The sequence below is a fragment of the Natrix helvetica genome (genome assembly GCF_964273705.1).
Source record: "Natrix helvetica genome assembly, chromosome: 1".
NCBI classification, from domain to species: Eukaryota; Metazoa; Chordata; class Lepidosauria; order Squamata; family Natricidae; genus Natrix; species Natrix helvetica.
This window is the reverse complement of record NC_138548.1, coordinates 17,896,313-17,919,005: the sequence shown is the minus strand read 5'-3', so window position 1 is coordinate 17,919,005 and position 22,693 is coordinate 17,896,313. Positions and strand designations below refer to the sequence as shown.

Here is a 22,693-nt window from a genome sequence, read left to right as displayed (position 1 = left end):
TTGTAACGTGCCTCTTTCATTGGCAATGTTCTTTTTGCATTTGTAATTTTAGTTTGTGTTGTGCTTATTTTATTGGACTTGACTACAGGTGTTGGCAGAATAGAGAGATTACTTTAAACCCAGTCCTTAAAGTGGGTCTAAATACATTTTGCACGATGATGGAAATCATGAAATGAAGATGAGGGGCAAACAATAGATAGTCTTTGGTAATTGCCTAGATCCGCAGCTTTTGCCCCCTGCATGCTTCAGATCTTTAAAAAACCCATGCCTTTCGTTGTCAATAAAAGGTTTTAAAAAACCACATACATACAAACCACCCAATCCCAATTCCTATATCACATGCTCAGACTCACTGGATCCACAAGGCTTAAAACCAACAGGTCATTTCCATGTGCTAAAGGCAAGCAGGGGGATGGGCAAACTGGTGGAGCAAACCCCCATGGCATCAAATCAATGTCCCCTTCCTCACCCCACCCTCCTCCCACCACCACCACCCGCGATGTGCTTGCAGACGGGTATCATTCTGATGCATTTGGTTGCACTTGCAAAAAGAGGCTCAGCCTGAGGGTACCGACACTTGGAACAGGGCTAGTTCAGAACATCCCTTGCTGGAAGAGAAAAGGAACGTGGTCTTGGATTTGGCTGCAAGGCTGCCCCCCCCCCCTCCATTTCTCTTCCAGACCTCCACCGGGATGGCATCCTGTGCTTCTGACTAGCCTTGACCAGTGTGGTGGGATGAGGGGTGCATTTGAGGATGGGAAGGAGTGTCAGGACAATGGTATGACACGTACCCTTCTCAGGACAGGTTTCTTCACTAAGAGTAAATCTAATCCCTTTTCCACCATGGACTAGTAATGAGAAAAGGAAGGAAAGAAGGAAGGAAATGATACAATATTGGAAGGAAAAGGAGAAGGAGGGAGATGAGGGTGGTTGGAAGAACAAGGACAAAAATGTGCAGGAAACAAGAGAAGGTTGGAAGGGAGAAGTGAAAATGGGCGAACGGTGGAGATAAAAAGAAAAGAAAGATCTGCTTTAGAAGGCAGCTGGAGAAGCAAAAGGTAGGTTAGGGCAAATGCCAACTTGTATGCTAGCGAAGAAGGCAGAAAAAGGCTAAACCGGAGTTATTTAGTTATTGTACTAAATTCATTAGCCACTTCAATCTCCAAAGCAACTTTAGGCTAAACCAAATTTTCTGAACTTTGGCAGGTTTAAGACTCCCCATGCTGACTGGAGCATTGTGGGAGTTGAAGTCCACATGTCTTAAAGTTACCGAGGTTCAAAAATATTGGGCTGAACTAATGTCCAAGATGCTGAATCCTGTGACAGCCCTGTTTAAAAAAAAAACATCTTTCGGAAGATGAGCCAAAGTTTCCCATTTCTCCCCTAAAGCAGCAGTCAGCAATCTTCTTCTGCATGGGCCAGAGGCCATGCTGTCACCACTGCCACTATTATGGGGGGGATGTGTCACTGCACCAGGGCAGCTAGTGAAGCCGTTGCCAAAATGTTGGTCTGAGAGGTAATGAGAGTTGTCTCCTCCTCTCTCATGGACAGGGTGAATATATTTCTTTTTTAGGACCATGGGCTGGATGATTTTGGGGGTGGCAGGTCACATCCGGCACAAGGGCCGTAGGCAGCCAACTTCTGCCCTGAACGGATGTTTGCATTTCCTGCAGAAGCAAATCAGGTGCCTCCTAGCAGCACATGGAGCCTGAGGCCAGCAGTCCCCTCATCTTGGCTGTCCAAAAGATTTAGGAATAGTTTCTGAAAGATTCTAATAAGTGGCGATATCAGAGGCAATATTTAGCCGGTTCGGACTGGTGTACCGGCAGCGTAAATTTTGAGTAGTTCGGAGAACTGGCAAATACCACCTCTGGTTGGCCCCACCCTCGCACCCCCATCATTGCCTGCCTTATATTCCCTTGTTTTTTAGCTCAGCTGATTCACATGGCAGAGCAAATTGCCGCACCCCAGCTGAGCTAAACAATAGCTCAACTCATCAGCGTTGACACTGACAGAAGTCTTTGAGTGTTGCGCATGTGTGCAAAACGTGCATTAAGTGCACACGAAGCGTGTGTGCATGCACAGAAGAGTCTCTCTTAGAACCAGTAGGAAAAGATTTGAATCCCATTGCTGGTGGATATGAATAGGCTTGCCTACCCATTAGAATATACAGTGTAGTCTGCTTCAAAACGATAGCAGAAGCCTTAATGCAGTGTTTCTCAACCTTGGCAACTTTAAGTCCTGTGGACTTCAACTCCTGTCCACAGGACTTAAAGTTGCCAAGGTTAAGAAACATTGCCTTAATGGGAAGCTCCTAAGCAAATCTATGAAGGTAACTCCCTTTCCTTAATGTTTTCTCATTCAGAAGAGTGAGAGTGACTCAGGTGGACTGCTTCGGAGTGTGGAGGCCCCATTTAGCCACATAAAGAACCCAAGAAGGACTCTTGAAGATCAAAGGACCCCAACAGCATCATCTTTAGTCTCTTTGGAAAAGTTGGAGGCCTTAAGCAATTCCTATCCACCTAAACCCCCCACAGTTTCTTAGCAAATGTGCATGGACCCCTCTGGGCAGCTTACCCTGAGTGGACTGGGTCTGGACGAAGGTTTTGATGAGCAAGTCTGTGGCTTGTGTGTAGAGCGAGAGGGCGTAGCGCAGGGATTGCAGATCTGGGCTTTTCTCCAAGAAGGTTTTTTTAAGGCCAACTCCTCCTGCATGGAAGTATTGCTGATGGGGACAAAAAGAGGGATGGGAAAAGCAGGAAATCTATTTTAAGTACCCACCCCATACTTTCAAGACTCTCAACCATTGGTTATACTTGGACTGGAGACTGGTTGGGGGGGGGATGCTTTTGAAAGCGGGTCTTCCATTTTCAGAGTCCTCCTTTCATATGTCTGTAGTCCTATTGGCTTGTAATGGTGTCGTTACAGGTAATCCTCGATATACAACCATTTGTTTAGTGCAGGGCTGTCCAAACTTGGGAACTTTAAGACTTGTGGACTTCAACTCCTAGAATTCCCCAGCCAGCATGGCTGGCTGGGGAATTCTGGGAGTTGAAGTCCACAAGTCTTAAAGTTCCCAAGTTTGGACACCCCTGGTTTAGTGACAGTTCAAAGTTACTACAGCACCGGAAAAGTGATTTATGACCATTTATCACACTTACGACCATTGGGGCACCTCCATGGTCTCCTGATCAAAATTAGGATGGCAACTGGCATATATTCATGACAGTTTCAGTACCCCCGGGATCATGTTGTCTTCTTTAACGAACTTCTGACAAGCAAAGTCAATGGCGAAGCCAGATTCACTTAACAACCGTGTTACTAACCTAAGAACTGCAGTGATTCATTTAACAACTGTGGTAAAAAAAAAGTTGTAAAATGAAGCAAAACTCACAACTGTCTTCTTAAGCTATGAAATGTTGGGCTCAATTGCAAGTTGTAAGTCGAGGACTATCTGTACTGAATCAACACTTTTCTGGTTTGCATAAAGCACTATAGTATATAAATAAATAAAACTGGCTGGATTTTAGGCAATGCCCAGTGTTACCTACAAGTTAATCTTATTTAGACCTGTGTAAATTTAACTGTAAGATCTTCAATTCTTCTCTAGCCATGATACCAGTTTACCTCATTTCCATTCATTTCAATTATGGTAAACATCTATGACAGGACTGGTTGTCAGTGACATTATCCTACTTCATAGTCCCAGGATCCAAGCAAAGATTGGATCCAAGGTGACGGTTTCCTCAAGGCCATTCAAATAAGCAGCAGTTTGAACCCAGAACTTTCCAATGGTCTATATACTATACTAGCTAGATAGCTGTGCTTCGCTATGAAACTATGTGATCGGGCTTGATAAAGGCAACTGGCAGTTGGAACAGAGTTCTTTTCAGGTGGGGAAGGGGAGTAGAATGTCTAAACTCCCAGCCCGCAGGCCGGATGAATCACACGCTGGCAACACCCATATAAGGCAACTGGCAGTTGGAACAGAGTTCCTTTCAGGTGGGGAGGGGGAGTAGAATGTCTAACTCCTTAGCATCGATGCATGTTAATATAATACTGTATAAGAAATATTAATGATGTTCATTTCAAAAAATCCTTTCTTAGCGAGCACCTAGAAACCAAGAGGAACATACGTGCCGAATTTCAAGTTTGTAGGCTTTACAGTTCTGGAGAATTCGTGATGAGTGAGTGGTATTTGGCTTTTATATATATAGATTGATTCTAAAATGACAAATACTGAAAAATGGGAATTCCAATTAAACCCCTACGTCCCCACTGAAATCCAGCTTGTTCTCAGAATCTGAAACAGTCTTTTTCAAGCTTAGGAACTTTAACTGCCAGAATTTTCCAGCTTGTTCCCAAGCTTGAATAACCCTGATTTAGAATTTAGCTAGGATGAAGGGTGGGGAGAATGTAGAATTATTTACCTTGATGGTATCCAGAGCAAGTTCCACCACAGCACACTGTTTGGGTGTCAAACTCTTAGCTTCCTCACGTACCATGTGATCCTGGCAGGAAGAAATCATGATGTATCATAACTGTCTGCACAAGATACTCATAACGTCTATTTTCTATACATCTCTAACCATGAGTCACTCTATATATTCATTCATTTGGAAACCTAAACCAGCGATGGCGAAACTTTTTTGCCTCGTGTGCCATAAGTGGGGGGAGCGCAGGGGGGTCGTGTGCGGGCGTGCCATACCCATAATGCAATGTGTGACCCCCAGTGCGCATGCGCGCACTACAGGCACTCCCCTCCCCATTTTTACATGCTTTTTTTCGCCCTCCCCAGGCTCCAGAGGCTTTATAGGAGCCTGGGGAGTGCGAAAACAGCCTCTCCCCCCCCCCCCGCATGCTCTCTGGAGGCATCAGGGAAGCCTCCGGACAGTCCCTGAAGCCTTCAGAGCACTCAAAACGATCCTCCGAGCAAACCGTCTGCACAAGCATCCGGGGGGGGGGGAGGCTGTTTTCGCCCTCCCCAGGCTCTATAGGAGCCTGGAGAGGGCGAAAAATGGCTTTTAAAAGGGTGAACTCAGCTGGCCAGCATGCGCACGTGCGCTGGCCAGCTGACAGGGCAGCGCCTCGCGTGCCCTGACAAATGGTTATGCGTGCCACCTGTGGCACACCTGCCATAGGTTCGCCATCACTGACCTAGACTTTCAAGAAGGGGATTTGGGTCATTTGAATGGGAAAGGAAGAGTGATCAGGTTGTAAAGGGTCACAAACCTTAAAACAACATTTGGATCTACTGGGTTGTTTGACCTCATGCCCTGTCTTGACAGTCTGTCGTGTATAGACTGGTGTTTCTTAGCCTTGGCAGCTTTAAGATGGGTTCTTACCATTTCTATGATGTAATTGCCCCCTTTCAATATGCTAGTAGCACAGAAGTTGGTCTTCTGTCTGACCGATTCTGACTTTGCTAAGGAACAACATAGGACAGGGATAGCTAACCTTTTTGTTGTCGCATGCGCATGTGCGCGTGCAATAGCGTGGCCACACCCATAATGCAATGCATGCGTGACCCCCCCGTGTGTGCACCACTCCCCATGCATGACCCCAGTACTCTCTCGTGCATGCACCCCACCCCATCCCTCACCTATTTTTTGCTTCCAGGTTAGTGCAGGCGGCTTTCCAGGCCCGAAACGGGGCACAGAGGCCCCCCTGCGTGAGCCCCCCAAATGCAATGTGAGCACCCCCGCGCATGTACCTCTGCACATGCATCTCCTGCATGTCCCCCGCCTCCATGCATGCACGGCACAGACCTAAAGATCAGCTGGCCGGCGGGAGCCGTGCGCGCATGTGCAGTGGAGCTGGCTGGGGCGACGATTGGCATTCCCGCAGAGAGAGTTCTGTGTGCCACCCGTGTTTGCCATCACAGACATAAAGCACTGCTAATCTTTCCTTGCATTGCTTACCTTCAGTTTTGAAAGCTGCCCTAATTCCTTGGCTGCATTGAAGATCATCTGTGTACCCTGAAGAGCAGGAGGAATGAAAAGAAGAAAGGATCACATGGAAGTAGAGATATGTGTTCATAATTCAGGATAAGAAAATCAAGGCTATTCAGGAGGGCTTGTTTTCTCAAAAATTTGCAGGAATGCCATTATAATATATTATATAGTTGATTTATTATGCCACACATGGAATTTATATTATGGCTTCTTAGGTAAGGGACTGTTGAGTCAATTACAGTGTTGATAAGTTGTGTAACCAAAGGATTTAATGGTCTTATGATAATTTGGTTTACTGGTGGCAAATTTTTAGATTTTTTTCTGATTGGATAGTCGCTTTGTCTCTGAATAATCTACTTTCATTTCTAAGAAGAATATTATTTATTTGTAAACCTAACGAAGATAATTAGATATGTAAATACATACCTTCCAATTTTCAGAAAACCTGTTGTTCCTTTTATTAGGTCTTCATAGTCTTTAAAGAACATTTTAAATGAAAATGCAGATTCCTTAACATAACATTTCCTGACTTAATATTATTCACAATTTTTACCTGAGTGGGAAAAAAAGAAACCTCTGAACTTCTCTTTTTGAATTAAAATGTCTTTGATTTTAATCTTATGACATCGAGCCAGAGTTCCTGTTCATGATCTAAAACATGGTGCCCTTATTTTCTTTCCCAAAATGTAAGAAAATACTGTTGGACTACATAAATATATATATGGTGGATGTGGTTAACTAGCCAAGGACATTTGTGAACATTATTTAACCCAACGGCATGGCACCTCCCAGATTTATTAGGTCTACATTTCAAAACTTCCAAGCTAATATTCCTCTAGCTACCAATCTTGGAAAGTCCATCTAGAAGCTGCATGGGAGGGAAGCATGGTTTATCTTCTGCTATTGACCTTATTCAATACCTAAACAGCACACCATAAAGTGTAATGTCAGCAGATATCATGATTACTGCAGAACAGCCTCTCTCTCTCTCTCTCTCTCTCTCTCTCTCTCTCTCTCTCTCTCTCTCTCTCTCTCTCTCTCTCTCTCTCTCTCTCTCTCTCTCTCTCTCTCTCTCTCTCTCTCTCTCTCTCTCTCTCTCTCTCTCTCTCTCTCTCTCTCTCTCTCTCTCTCTCTCTCTCACACACACACACACACACACACACACACACACACACCATGCAGTGCATCCTGATACCATCCACCCAAGGGTTCTTAAACCACATAAATGTGAAATTATTGACATTCTAAAAAAGATCTCTAATGTGTCCCTCACATTCAGTTCATTGGAAGTTATCCAATGTGGCCCCAATGTTTAAACAGGGAAATGGAAGAAATCATTGGCTGATCAACTTAATGCCTGTGATGGGTAAACTGGTAGAAGTGAGGATGAAAGAAAAAATAACTACTGTAAGCCCACAGAGGAACAAACCGCATGGATTCTACAATCCTATTTCACCAATTTTCTTAGGAAGCATCAACAGCCATGGGAATTAAGGGGACAACCCTGGCCCCCAGCAATCCCTACTACACATTATTCAGTAATGGAATAATTCTGATATGATACGAACAAGTTCTGATCTTTTCTAACATGATTATGACAAATCTTTAGGGTTTTTCTTCTTCTTTATAAACCATTTACTGGCTACATGCACAATTCAAAGCAATAAGCTCCATAATTAATACAAAAGTATAGAATAGTCCTGGCTCCTACCACTTGAATAAATTTCCAAGAGAGATCCTGAACCTTAAATAACACAAATGACATCCTCCTCCTCCTCCTCCATACATACTCAATTCCCGACAGTTGCAACATGACTGACAATACACATGAAGGCAGCCTGTTTCCACTGCTGGAATATGCATACATTCTGCTGTAAATCACAAAATGCCTAGTAGAAAAAGGACTTTTGAACAGCTATAATTTATAAATCCAAATTTCCTAATAAGAGACTCTCAATACTGCATCTTGTGGGTTCGTTGGTGAGTGGCTACCCAGACTGTTTTTTGAATTATTGCCAAACACAACAAAATCCAGCTCATGTCCCTTCATTATTTCAGAAGCACACCCCCCCCCCCTAAGTCTCTGGAGCAGGAGTGGAAAACTCACAGACCCCTTGCAGCAACCAATCCACTCTGAGATTCCAAAGCACCCCTCAAATGGACAGGACCAAATATTTTGACGTCCGGCATTTCTATGTTTTAGTGATGGGGGCATTAAAGGACAACCTAGGGCAGTGATGGTTAACCTTTTCCCCATCGCGTGCCAAAAGTGGGGGGAGCGCAGGGGGGGTTGTGCGTGGGTGTGCCCACACCCACAATTCTATGCGCACAACCCCCCTGCTTGCATTCGCGTGCAATCCCATTCCTGAACTTCCAGGTTGCCAGTAGGGCAGTTTTTTGCCCTCCAGAGCCTTCTGGAGGCTTTCCTGAAGCCTCTGAAGGGCGAAAAATGGCCCAATGTGCAAACTGGAAGTCCGTTTGCATGTTGGATTGTTTTTCGTGAGGGTGAAAATTGACCCCAAATGAAGGCCAAAGTCAGCTGGAGCTAACAGGGCAATGCCTTGCATACCCTAACAAATGGCTTTGCATGCCACCTATGGCACCTGTGCCATAGGTTCGCCATCACGGACCTAGGGCATTAAAGCCAGAGCGCTCATATTTAGACTAAAGTTGAAAAGTCTTTCTCTCTCTCTCTCTCTCTCTCTCTCTCTCTCTCTCTCTCTCTCTCTCTCTCTCTTTTGGCACAAATTAACTTTGGGTTTTCACTGCTCTGATGTCATGGTATTATTGGCTACACTACTTCTGAGATCAAATTAAATGCATTGGAGATAAAAGGATGCCTTTTGGAGTCTTCTGATGCCCATTGTTTTAGGTTCATCATCCAAACAATTATGCAAATACAACAATATTATTCTATTTGGCCAAACAAACAAGCCTTAGACTGACCCCAAGCATGTGCGTTTCTCCCTATCTAAAAGCTTTGATCATTTCACCCTCAAAACAGGCCAGTTTTGGCTGCTTTCTAACTTGTAAAAGTTTTTCTGAAGATTTCCTACTTTTAGCTTGAATCTTATCCTTCTTTTGCTTCCTTGAAGATTAGAGGTTTTGCTGAAAGGAAACGAAACCAAATCTCTTTGAACAATGAATTCTGCATCAGGTCCCAAGCTGAGATGATTGAGATTACAGCACTAATCAGGATTTTTACCTCATAAAAACCAACCTCATAAGAAGATCCCATGATCTTCTGCAGGTAGGCACATTTCTTCCAGATTGCTCGGATAAAATTCAGTAGCACTCAATTTCCGTTTTTAAGAAAAACGGAACAAGAGGTAAATATTTCTGCTTGGTTTAAGTCCTCTTTTTTTTAAACTCTGCCATAAAATCTTTCCACTAAAGCTAGAAGAAATTACTATGTTTGATGTATCAGCCTTGGTAAAACTTCAGCAATACCAGTAGATTCCTTGCATCCCTGAGGCTGATTTTTTTAAAACGTAGCCTCAATTGCAGAAGCTTGTTCTGCCTGCTTTGTATCCCTGATTGAAGGAATAATAAGAATAAGAACAATAACAGCAAAAGAAATTCAGATTATTTTTCTCTCGGATAGGGAGAACTACAGTATTAGTTTCCCTTCAGCGTGGGCCTTTTCAGAGGTTTGGGGCTATATCCATGTGTGCCACAATTCTATTAACACAACTTTGCTTGCACTCTTTCTCTAGGTATTTACTGCATATATAAACACTACAGGAAAGGACTCTTGACACAACCGGGCTAAATATTCCTCCCTGTGGTTATATAAAAAGGAAACCCTAACAATCAACGAAATAATGTTGAGGAAACCCTAACAATCAACAAAGTAATCTTTTATGCAATCCAGCCAGCAGTACCATGTGAAAGCTCATAACATCATTTGACAACATCAGACCAACTCCTGGGTGTGAATGGGGCCAACTAGAAAGAGTAAGGGGGTAGGAGTTGTATATGTTGTGGTCTTTGGAACAAAATGGTGCTTTAAACTCAAAATGGTTTAAGGAACCCATTTGATCCGTTATCTCTTGACATTAGTTTGCCATTATTGTCTGAATATGGATAAGAGGTTTTAAAGAAAGAATTTGAATTAGTAATAATCTGACTTTCTGAAAAGATCAGATTAAAATTTGAATTTGGATCCATTCTACCTCACAGTCCCCCATAAAATGATTTTTTTAAAAATCCATTACATTCCACATGGGTAGACTGCTTTCGTTTGGATCTATTAATCCTTCTTTTTTCCATTTATTTCACAGACACCCAATATAATCAATCATTTGATCATCCATCCGTCCATCCATCCACTTTACAGTTTATTCCTCCTATATTTCAAGTTGCCTTTTTTTATGGTGGTCGCTATGCAAGTCGTTATGTATTAACCTCTACCTTCAATTTTGGTCAATTGAAGCCTTCCTATTATGTGTTTATTCTCAAGGAAAGGAGATATTCCTTTTTCTTCCAACTATGCACAAGGAATCTTTTCAACTGATGACCAAGATGCAAACATTTTATATAGCAACACTGAGAGCCCCCACGCATTCTTGAAAAGTCTCATTTGCTTGTAACAGATTCCTGCCCCATCTACTCAATCATCTCCCCACATATTTTATTTTACATCATCATCCTTCCCTCTTAGGGCCTATGGTTTGGGGGCCTACAACCCAACCCAACCCAACCCCCCTTGCCCTCCCTCAACCCACTCACATGCAGACAAGCAAGCAAGCAAGCTGAGCAAAAGATTTCAGAAGGAAAATATTAAACAATTACTTGGGATTTCAAGGTATTGATTACCATCTTTAAAGCGCTCCATGGCATAGGACCTAGTTATCTGCAGGATCGCATCCTACCACACACGTCCCTACGACCAATCCGCTCACACAGGGAGGGACTCCTCCTGGTGCCGTCCGCTAGGCAATGCCAGCGGGCGACACCTAGGAGTAGGTCCTTCTCTGTGATGGGCCCAACCCTCTGGAATGACCTCCCCCCCGACATCAGAACCACCACCGACCTCCGCTCCTTCCGTCAAAAATTAAAGACTCACCTGTTTCAATTAGCTGGCCTGGCACTCTCTTAGTTTTGCCTCCCGGGGATATATTTTAACTGGGTTTGGGTATTTTAATTGGGGATGTTTTTTAGGGTTTCCATAGCATATTTATTTCTTGTACAGTCTCTTCTCCTCCACCTAAATGTTTAGTATTCAATTGTTTTATATTATTTATATTGTTATTCATGTATTTTATCTGCATTTTATCTGACTGTACACCGCCCCGAGTCCCTTTTTGGGAGAGGGGGCGGTTTAGAAATCTAAATAAATAAATAAATAAATTTTGGTTGGAAACAGAGACTAACAAACACACGAGGTTTTAAAAGAGCAGCCAGTTCCAGGTAGCAAATTCTGGTAAGAAAGAAGGACAAGAGAGACAAATGGACAAAGGATTCAAATGACCACAAGAAAGAAAGACCAGGAGGTGGGAGATCTTTACGGGGAGGATAGGCAAGAAAACAAAATAGATGAAGCAGACTAAGAATTAAATGTAGAATCCTTACTTCAGTGTGACTGGGGAGCTTCACCCTAGTCTGTGGAAAGAACAGTACTATTGGTATGATTGCAGCATCTAGAAAATCCATGATAGCAATACAACACCTTCTCTTCCCCACAACCATGCTGACATCAGATGTCATCTCCTCAATGACCACGATGGCTGGGACAATAGAGTTACTGACACACCTGGACAATATCAGATCTGGAGGAAAGCTTTTTTTATAGTAAATTTCATGACCACTTTATGGAAGATTGATCTGCATTGCTATTTTGAATGGGTGGAACAGAAATTAAGAAAAATTAAACCACAGTTGCGAGAATTTTCATAACGCATCTGCCAAAATGACTCTTTTGTTTGAATTTACACTATAAACTTTAGATCTGATTTCCACCAGATTAATTATGAATTCATGGGGCTACTTTTGAAATTCCTTTCCTCCTTGATGGTTTTCATAGTCTTTATTCATGATCCAAAATGGATCATTGATAGTCCATTGTTCTAAATTGTAAAAATTTCCATCTCTGTAGGAGTCTTCTGTTAATCTCCTAATTGTCTGCTAAACTTCTCATTTTGGATATCTAACCTAGACCAGTCAGAATTTGGGTTGTATCTCCCATTAAAAAATATGATAAGAACTAATTCAGTTTTTGGAATATAGGCAGGCTTAAGACTCATGTATCAACTTTATACATAACATGCTTAAATCTCTGCCCTAGGAAATCATCTAATTCAGGGCCAAATTATGACAAAGTCAAAACAGATTTAAATCCTCACAGATTTAAATAAGTGACAATCAATAGGAAGCAAATAATGTCTTCAATAAACACCATTCATCCGATCTTTGTTTTGTGAGTCAAGATCAGAACAGCAAATATATGGATCTTATTCACATCACAACTCTTTGCTTTGAACATCTGGCTGTAAATAAGAGAACCTCCAGCCTCTTAATTCCTCTGAGGAAAGAAGGGTGGATCTTGATAGAGCTGTGCATGCTTCAGCAATGATTGACAATTGGTTCACACACAGTATACTCTTAATTAATTAATACCCGCAATAAGCAATAAGCAATGAATCAATTTACAGAAGAAAAAAATCAATAAATCCATTTACACAACGGTGATAACAAATGCATAAAAATCCAACAAAATTAAAAATACCACCAGAAGTTTGAATTTTGGGAATGAATTTATTGGGAATGAATCTATCTATCTATCTATCTATCTATCTATCTATCTATCTATCTATCTATCTATCTATCTATCTATCTATCATCTATCTATCTATCTATCTATCTATCTATCTATCTATCTATCTATCTATCTATCTATCTATCTATCTATCTATCTATCTCAGCCCTGGCAACTTTAAGATGTGTGGACTTTAACTCTCAATCAATCCAGCATGGCTGGGGAATTCTGGGACTTTAGGTTCACTCATTTTAAAGTTACTAAGGGTGAGAAACAGTTTAGCTGTGGTATTTAGCACATTTAGATGGGAGCAAGACCTACTGAACTCACCAAGGCTTATTTCTCAGCAGAGCCAAGATTTCATTGCATATACTCTGTGCACAGTGTATATACAGCACATATATCATGCTCTTCTTTTATCAGGCAACCTTTCCAACATGGACTGATCTAGAATGATGTGGAAAAGTTGTCCCATTAAAAATTTCCACAGTCCTGTCTTTTGTTCCATGGATAGCACTGGTTAAAATTGAATGGCTGGAATGCAAGACAAATTGATCCAATCTGTTTACCAGAGATGTATGGAGGTACATATCATGCATAACAGTGGCATCTCCAAGTTAGCTGCTACCTCCATCCCTGTTATCTCTCCTCTATCAAATTAAGAGGATAAGGAACCTTGAGGTAACAATTTTGGAGTTCTACTTCCCTTAAATTGCTAACTGTAATGGAGATTATCATTACAATTATCTGTAACATCACATTATGCAAGCTGCTGCTGCACAGTATGGCCACAGATACAGGTCCTCTAGAGCAGGGGTCTCCAACCTTGGCAACTTTAATCCTGGAGGACTTCAACTCCCAGAATTCTGGGAGTTGAAGTCTTCCAGGCTTAAAGTTGCCAAGGTTGGAGACCCCCTGCTCTAGAAGACAAAATCCATGGTACTACACTAAACAGCCCCTCCCCAGACAATCAAATCAAAGACACACAACAGTATATATCTTTACAACATAAACTATGAAACACAATGGTCAACCCTTATTGATGTCAAAACCGCAACTGACTCCTTAAACATTTCAGCTGAACTGGTGAGTCAGTGATAGAAGTTAATGTCAGTTGGGCCTTTTGCTACAGACAGACAAAAGAGTGAGAATGGCTCATTACCTTCTCAGTTCCCTTGCCATGCTTTCTTAAGAGGGTTCCCTGTAGAAACAATATCACAAATTGATCAATATGGAAGAAGAGGAGAAACATGTCTAGATAGGGGTATCAGAAGGAAAAAGGAGTCAGGGAAGGAAGGAGAGATATTCAAGCTCCATTACCCTGGGATTATCTCTAGAGAACAGCATCATCAGAAGATATAGGCTAAACCTGTCACTGAGTCTGCATTTTGCCCCCAAAGAATCACTTCTCATTTGAACAGCACCCCAGATTGGTCAGAAATAGATATAGGTCACAAGAATTGACTGATGACACCCAGCCCTAGAGAAAGCATTCTTGCTTGCATAGCTGGACTACTGCAATGCACTCATCAGAAACTGCTTTGGAAGACTAGCCATACATTACAGTTAGTTTGAAATAGGGGAGCCTTCTTATTGATGAATGGAGTCATGTAATGCCATTGTGGTCAACCACGCAGTGTGGTCAACCACGCAGTGTGGTCAACAGAATTCTAGTCGAAATATTGGTTTTGAGCTATAAAGCCCTTGGCCCCTGGATATCTTCAAGTAGAATCAACCCATCTGCTTTGCATTTTATAGCTTTTAAGAGTTTGGAGGCAGGGGGCAAAAATATTGTTTCTTGTTTATGGCGCCTTGAGGACATGTTAGCACCTGATTTTCCAAAACCTACTGATAAATGAGCTCTTCAAAAGAAAATGTGAGCAATGATAGATTTGTGCCCTTGGATATTCCAATACTGTTGTGCTCATATGTACTGTTATTGGGTTTGGATTTTATATTGCTTTTATTATTTTATTATGTTACCATATTAACATTAGCTAACTGGATCCCTCATCCTTTTTTCTTCCAAATTCTACAACTGTTAGAATTATCAAAATTCTGCCCCATCATCCTTTAGCCGTGTATAGTATGAATGAAGTTGTCATGCCTTTACTAGTTCTGTTCACACAATATGCTTAAAATGGCAACCTAGTAGATATCTTCAAATGTGTTAATCTTTGTTAGTTAGTTTTAATTTTGGCTTGGTCTTGGTATGTATCTGTCATATATACTATCAAGCCTGGTCTACCTGATAGTTCATCTATTGTATGAACTCAGAAAATGCATTCATTTAATGATCAAATACTGTATTCTATATAGTTTAAGGTGAAATGCAAGTTATTTATGTTTATTTGCCAATTCCACTTACCAAATCCATTGGTAATATGTAAAATTGCTTATCAGGTAAACCATTGTGATAATGGTCATCTTTTAATGATTGACCTCTGTTTACACTGAAGATTATGATTAAGATTAAGACCTTGGCCGCTAAATCAGACCTTACTCAATGGTCTCTTTTACTAGAGACCAACCAGTTCATTTTGAGAAAACCACTAGTTACAGATGGAAGCAATCATATTGGTCTTCAGATGGGTGATATAAAGGTATTATACTTGCAGATGTAATTTGAGATGTTTATATTTCCTTTGGCCAAATATAAAAACTAGATTTCAGAGCAAATGACGTAGCAAGGATGGGATGGGAAAAAAAACCTAACCAACCTCTGGCTTCTTGGTGCTACTATATTTGAATGTTCATTGTTGCTTCTGCCACAATCAATTGTGTTCCTAAACTAATTGCCACCACTTTGCAAACTCACAAATCCAGTAGGGGTGGAGGAGGAAAGTGGCAATCCACATTTATTTCCAATAAGCACATGGATCAAAGGAGCTGGAATACTCTTTGTAAGAGATGAGAAAGGGCTACTGAGAAACAGTATACTTATTCAGGTGAGTTACAAACCTGACATCTATACTGCACAAAGTATTAAATAGGTTCTTTTTGTGTTTTAGATGTTTGGTTAGTGTTAGTGTGTCATTGTATTGATTTAGTGTTTTGTGTGATCCTGGAAAACGGGTTATTTTAGAAATTGTGTTAAGCATTTCTGTATGAACATAACTTCTGTGTGTATACCTTCTCACTCCTTCCATCAGAATTTCAGATAAAGCACAGAGATTTAATGGGATTTGGAACTTTTTGTGGGAAGTGTTGCAGTGTTTCTTAGCAGGACAGATCTGTAGAAATCTATAATCTAAAAGTTTGTCTAGGTATTTCCTTAGATACAACTAAATTAAAACAATTCTTGTTTCATCTGATGTCCTCTTGATATATTTAGTAATCATCTACTTTAATATTTGCTATCTTGGCTAGGGAATGGTAGGAATTATAATCCAACATACCTGCAGACCACCTGGCTAGAGAAGGTTGAATTTACAGAATTATAGCTAAGGAAGGGATGGGCACCTTAAATCCTTCATGTAGGATCTGTTAAAGGAAATTAGATGGTCAGGGCACTGAGAAGGGATAGTAATGCTTTTGTCTATCCCTATGGGAAATAATGTGAAAACACTGAAATGATACAGTCTTCAAAGGAGGATGGGATTAAACCTTAACTCTAACCAGCTGTGATATATCCAGGTTAGTATAAAAACTGTGCAAATGTGACTTCTTGACCAGAAAGGCAATATGAGTGGATCCATGTACTAAAATGTGTTTAAGTGTTTGGGTGGGGGGTTATTTGATGACACTGTGTACACTTTGTTGTCCTCTCAGCCTATGTGCCTTGGAAGAGTTAGTAGCTAAGATCCCAAAGCATAAAACAGACTTATCTAACCTACTAGATGCATGACATTTAGAAATGGGCTGCATGTTGGCTGGGAATGCTGGGCACTGCACAGCCACCAGCTCCAGAGGAAATCAGGTTGGGGATCAGATATTAACTCTGAAGAGCTTGCATGACATAAAGTACAGTAGACATGTCCTCTTCTCATGACATGTCCCTACTCTAGGGCCATAGCAGAGTAATGTATCTGTAGCAAGGTGCCCACCACAGACTATTTGAGATCTGTTGTCTTCTTCATCCAAGGTTCCCCCAAGTCTGTATCTTCCCATATACGCGAGGAACATTTTCACCAGACAAGTTGTTCCTTCACAACTCCAAAGAATGTAAGAGGAAGGGAGACTGAATTTGAAGAACGCACTTCTCAAAGATGGACTTCCTCACCCTTCCTGTGAAAGCCTCACAGCCAGACTTGAACGCCTGGTTCTTGTAACTCAATGGCAAGAGCCAACCTTCCCTCCTCCCATCTTCCCAGGAAACAAACCTCATTATAGATTCCGACAGTGAGGGACAGACTTTTCACCACGACGTCATAGCTGGCGCGAAGCAGCTCAGCAACAAGGGGGAAGAGGGCACAGAACAAGAAAAGGCAAAGGCACTGGGAAGGGGCAGGAGCAGATAGAGAAGGCATGGGGACAAGATAGGCAGCCACCACAGAACAACAGAAAAACCAGCTCAAATTACTTTGGGTAGGAAAGATACTAGACGCAAGGCACATGGACAGGGCGGGGTGGGGGGAGAAGAGAGAGACAAACATGAGAGACAGGGGTGACCTGCCGTACTTACAATCATCTGCCAAGGTGAGAGGAGCGGAGCAATTAGAAAGAATAACCATGAGTAGGCCATCATCTTCATATCCATTATTCTTACCCCCACCGCCTCCCACAAATACAACAGTCCCTCCTGAAACACAACCAGAGAACTGATGGGGACATCCCTGTACAATACAGAAGGGTTGTCCCATCAGTGAATATCACAGATATGAAGAATGACTGGCAGCTGTAGAAAAACCACGTTGATTTAAGTCAATTGAGTTAAGCTTGAAGTTCCACACCTCCGTTAATTCAATGACACGATTCACCAGCTGAAGGGCAGGGACTCAACTTTCATGCTTATTTTAAATCAGGGTGGTATTTTTAGAAAGACCATTTGAAAGCAGAAGTGGATAGTGAAAGGTATGTCCTCACCTGAGGATCTCCTGGGGAAAATCAACCAGTTAGAGGAGGGGCATGATGGGACTTGGCCAGTCAACACACAACTAAATTCTTGGCTTGTAAAATTTTATTACTGAGTATTCATCAACTCAGCTTTAGAAAGAAATTGATGAAGCGAATTTTTTTCTATGCATTTACAAAAAGGCTGAGTTGTTGTTCATGTATTTGTGGAGATGCAACAAAAGTATATTCCTTAGCAAAGTCCATCTTAGGTGCAAAGAAACTTTCAGTGAAAGTGAAATGAGAAGAATGCAAAGGAGGAATGAGATGAGTCACATCTAGCTTTCATTCCTTCTTTTTCTAATCTCTCACCTTCCAGCTGTTTTGGATTATACTTTCCAGGCTCTCTTACATCACATCACAACACAACATATCCCAAAACCCAGTCTGGCTGAGGATGAAGAACTTATGGTCCATTGCAACATCAGACTAAGGAAAACTATTCTGTTCCAAGAAACAGTTCTCCTATTCTTTGCTTAAATTTGCAATTAGAAATCTTGAAGGATTCTAAGGAAGCTGAAACATAGAGAGTGTTTTGCCTGGGCTGAAGGGAAAAAAACCAACAACCCCCACCCATGAATTTCCCCTTTAGTAATCCTGGCCCCATTCTTCTCTCAATTATATTCTTTCAACAGAAAAGTTAAGATTCTCAACATTTGGAAATTTAACTTATGCCCCGATTTTCCCTTAATTGCCAATCTCAGAATTTCTCAAAACCTAGCACACACACACACATACACACCAAGTCTCTAGACGTTGACTTTGCCTAAGACAGTGTTTCTTAACTACAGTGGCTTGAAGATGTGTAGATTTCAACCCCCAGAATTTCCCATGTTGGCTGAGGATTTCTGGGAGCTGAAATTCACACGTCTTCATGTTGCTAAATTTGAGAAGCATTGAACTAGGACCGTGAAGGTGAACCTATGGCACGTGTGCCACAGGTGGCACGCAGAGCCATATTTGCTAGCACACCAGCTGTCAGCTCTGGTGCGTGCCAGCCAGCTGATTTTTCACCCTTCCAGAGGCCGGGGGAGGCCGTTGTCCCCCTCCCCAGGCTTCAGGAAAGCCTCCGGAGGCTGGGGAGTGCGAAAAACAGCCCCAATGGGCCAGTGGTAGGTTTCAAATTTTTTTAGAACCTCTTCTGTAGGTGTGGCCTGCTTTGTGGGAGTGGCTTGCCGGCCATGTGACCGGGTGGGAGTGGCCATGTGACCAGGTGGGAGTGGCTTGGCAGTCATGTGACTGGGTGGGCTTGGCCAACTTGTAAAATGTGCTGAAACTCACTTAATAACGCTCTTGCTTAGAAACCAAAATGTTGGCTAAGAAACTCTGGCATTTGAAGCACGCAAGTCTTAAAGCTGTCAAGTTACAACCCTTGCACCCCTAAACCTTTACAAAAAAAAACCCCAGGAGTGTTCAAACTTCACAGCTTTAAGACTTGTGGACTTCAACTCCCAGAATTCCTCCTCTCGCTCTTCATCTTGATGATGTGCGGCCGGGCGGGGGGAGGGAGATGGAACTGGTTCTAAACGGCACTGTAGATTTGTGGAACCTCTTCTATAGAAGAGGTTAGAACTGGCAGGAACCCACCCCTGCAATGGGCCAACCGAATGTTCCTGAACTTCCAGTTGGCCCTTTGGGGCCATTTTTCACCCTCCCCAAGCTTCATAAAAGCCTCCGGAGGCTGGGGAGGGGTTGTGTGGCATACAAGGGGGGGTCACGTTCACATGCACATGTGGGTGGGAGAGGATTGAATTGGTGTGGGCATGCACGCTTGCGCAAGAGCGCACACGTGCAATTTTGACACACTGTAAGAAAAAGGTTCGCCATCACTGAACTGGGAGAAGAATCATGCCTGAAGCAACCCAGTTCTAATGGAGTCTAGGTAATGGACCACAAGATAAATTAGGTTAAATAAATAGGGAGTAAAGCAATCATATTCTTTATTGAAAATTCCGGCAGTGTCTGCAATCACCTTGGATCAAAGGCAGGACGGGATAGCGTCTTTGCTTGCTTCCCAAAAATAAGGAAAATTGGGGCTCATCAGCTCTCATCAGGTCAGTTGCTGACAGGTGCTGCAAGAATATCCCTACACTCTCTGGAGTTCAGGTAGTCCTCGACTTACACCATTTGTTTAATTTGTTGGCTAGGAAATCCTACAGCATTTCAGCCAAATGGTTATCCAATCTCTTCTTTAAAACTTCCAGTGTTGGGGCATTCACAACTTCTGGAGGCAAGCTGTTCCACTGATTAACTGTTCTAACTGTCAGGAAATTTCTCCTTAGTTCTAGTTGCTTCTCTCCTTGATTAGTTTCCATCCATTGCTTCTTGTCCTGCCTTCAGGTGCTTTGGAGAATAGTTTGACTCCCTCTTCTTTGTGGCAGCCCCTGAGATATTGGAACACTGCTATCATGTCTCCCTTAGTCCTTCTTTCTATTAAACTAGACATACCCAGTTCCTGCAACCGTTCTTCATATGTTTTAGCCTCCAGTCCCCTAATCATCTTTGTTGCTCTTCTCTGCACTCTTTCTAGAGTCCCCACATCTTTTCTACATCGTGGTGACCAAAACTGAATGCAGCATTCCAAGTGTGGCCTTACCAAGGCATTATAAAGTGGTATTAACACTTCACGTGATTCTATCCCTCTGTTTTTGCAGCCTAGAACTGTGTTGGCTTTTTTAGCAGCTGCCAAAATGACTTACAACCGGTCCTCATGATTGTCCCAATCCTCCTGCAGTCACACGCTTAAAGTTCGGGTGCTTGGCAACCAACATGTGTGTATGATGGTTGCAGCAACCCAAAGACAGGGGATTGCCATTCGAGACCTTCCCAGCCGGCTTCTGAGAAGCAAAGTCAATGAGGAAAGTTGGATTTGCTTAACAACCATGTGGTTTGCTTAACAACCAGGGCAAAAAGTTTGTAAAATCAAGCGCACCTCGTTTAACAACGGCATTACTTAGCAACAGAGGCTCTGGTCTTCATAATGGCCATAACCTTAACCTGTGTAGTTTTCATGTTTTAATTATTTTTGTTTTATAACTTGTAAGCTGCCCAGAGTCACCTTATGGGAGAGAAGTACGACATAACATTTAATCAAATAAATAAGTCAAGGACTACCTGTATCTATCTGCTTTCAGAGCCTGAATACTGCACAGTCCACTTTTTCAAATCTTTCCGTTTCGGTTCAGAGGATTTTTTGGTTTTTTGCGATTTCCAAAAAAACCCACCTTCTTGAGAACTTCCCCCTCAGCCTTATCCACTGGATACTTCACTAGAACGCTCATAGCTATAAACCACTGTTTATACCCCAGGAGGAAGACTACCATGTGTAAGTAATTTTTCTGCTTTCACATCCTCTTTGTCCTGTTTCTGCATCGCTTGTCTCCGAGCATTTCCTAAATTGGAACTCCAGAGGGCTCCTCTTTTCTAAAGAGCTTCGCTCTTCTAAAGAAAAGGGGAGTGTGCCCACGTGTTCTTAGATTGGAGATGAGGCCTCTCTGAACCCCAATCTTTCACTGAAACGTGTACTTGCATATTAGTGAAAAAAAGCTAGTCTTTGATCCAGAAATCCTGGTTTTCTACAGAGTTATTTGTTTAATTATTTGAAGAGAGGAACATTTAGTCACGCCAGCTACCATCTGCAGTGTAAAAAAACAACAATCCAGAAACATATCTGTTGGTTTTGAAAATGATGTATCTGATGCAACTGTAGCTTCCACAGTGATATTTGGGGTTTATTCTTTTCCTGAGTTAGGCTAGCTATACACAATCTTGGTTATCCAACTATGACATGGGGAGACTGTAAGAAAGCCTCTAGAACTACTCCTAAAATCTCTTTCCAGTTCAGTCAGTTTAGATCCCATCCTAGCCCTTTAAAACAGAAGCTCAGATAATTAGTTGAAAGCAGCTTCAAACAGGCCCATGGCTGCAATTTAGGGACAGAAAGGCCTCTGAAAATTAGAAAAATGGAGAAAAGTCTGGGACATCCTAACACTTCCTGCCATTGATTCACAGAAATGGTTACATGTAGCTCAGAAGAACCATAGAGTCAACACTGCACACAAATGTAAATCATGTGCTCAAGACAGACTCCGCATTTCCAAAGGATCATATGCTGTATGTCCTATCTTCTTCACCTATCAAGCGTAGGAGAGAATCACCCATAATGGAGATCTATCTATTTATGGAAGCTCACCTGACATTTCAAACCTCGTTTCCCAGGTTCAGAATTGCATGGAGAACTTCCACAGATCTAGGCCCCTGCTGTAGAAATTCCCCTCTAAATGTGTAGGGGAAGGAGAACAGTATCCAAAGGAAGAAAGAGCAGTGATCATCTCTGTACTCTCCATTCTTATATTTTTGGAGATGAGTTAGGTCTAAAGAAAACTATAACGTCTTATTCCATTTTACTCTAGTTCCATTTTATCTTCCATAGAAGAGGCCATACAAGAAGCCTGAGCCCCTCACACAAAGTTTGACTCTTGACCTTTGCAGAAATAGAGCCAAGCTTTTAGAGACATCATAAACATAGCATTTTGTTCATGCGAAATAAACATCTGAACAACATTTGTACCCATTTTAAATCTGAGTTGAGAATCTTACTTGAAGTATATGGCCAGCGGATATTTTTGTCAGAATACCAAGTTGCCTTTAAGCTGACCCCTTACACAAAATGTCTAGTTTTCCACATTTCCATTATATTGGGAAGTTTGGTTGCATGGACCAGAAAGAGGATCATCCCATACTAGCAGGACTCACCGTCTGGTCAGTTAGTGGAGGAAGTACAATTGTCTTCTCCATTGTATTCATGACAAGCTTCCAGAGTTCCTTCAGCACTCGTTTCAGGACAGTCTTCTCGCAAATTTTGGCAAAGAGAGTCAAGCTAGGATGAAAAAAGATTAATGCAACAAAGAAGAGGATGAGCATTTTTAAG

At 42.0% G+C, this 22,693-nt stretch overlaps 1 protein-coding gene across 1 annotated transcript in view; it reads right to left on the bottom strand.

Moving 5' to 3' along the window:
• UNC13A (unc-13 homolog A) overlaps positions 1 to 22,693 on the bottom strand; it is a 173,227-nt gene that overhangs the window by 9,403 nt on the left and 141,131 nt on the right. The window contains exons 35-40 of the mRNA XM_081958016.1: positions 22,519 to 22,642; positions 13,874 to 13,912; positions 11,529 to 11,558; positions 5,922 to 5,978; positions 4,431 to 4,511; positions 2,578 to 2,725 (exon numbers count right to left, since the gene is read on the bottom strand). Coding sequence (XP_081814142.1) covers positions 2,578 to 2,725; positions 4,431 to 4,511; positions 5,922 to 5,978; positions 11,529 to 11,558; positions 13,874 to 13,912; positions 22,519 to 22,642 — 479 coding nt within the window. The remainder of the gene's footprint in view (positions 1 to 2,577; positions 2,726 to 4,430; positions 4,512 to 5,921; positions 5,979 to 11,528; positions 11,559 to 13,873; positions 13,913 to 22,518; positions 22,643 to 22,693) is intronic.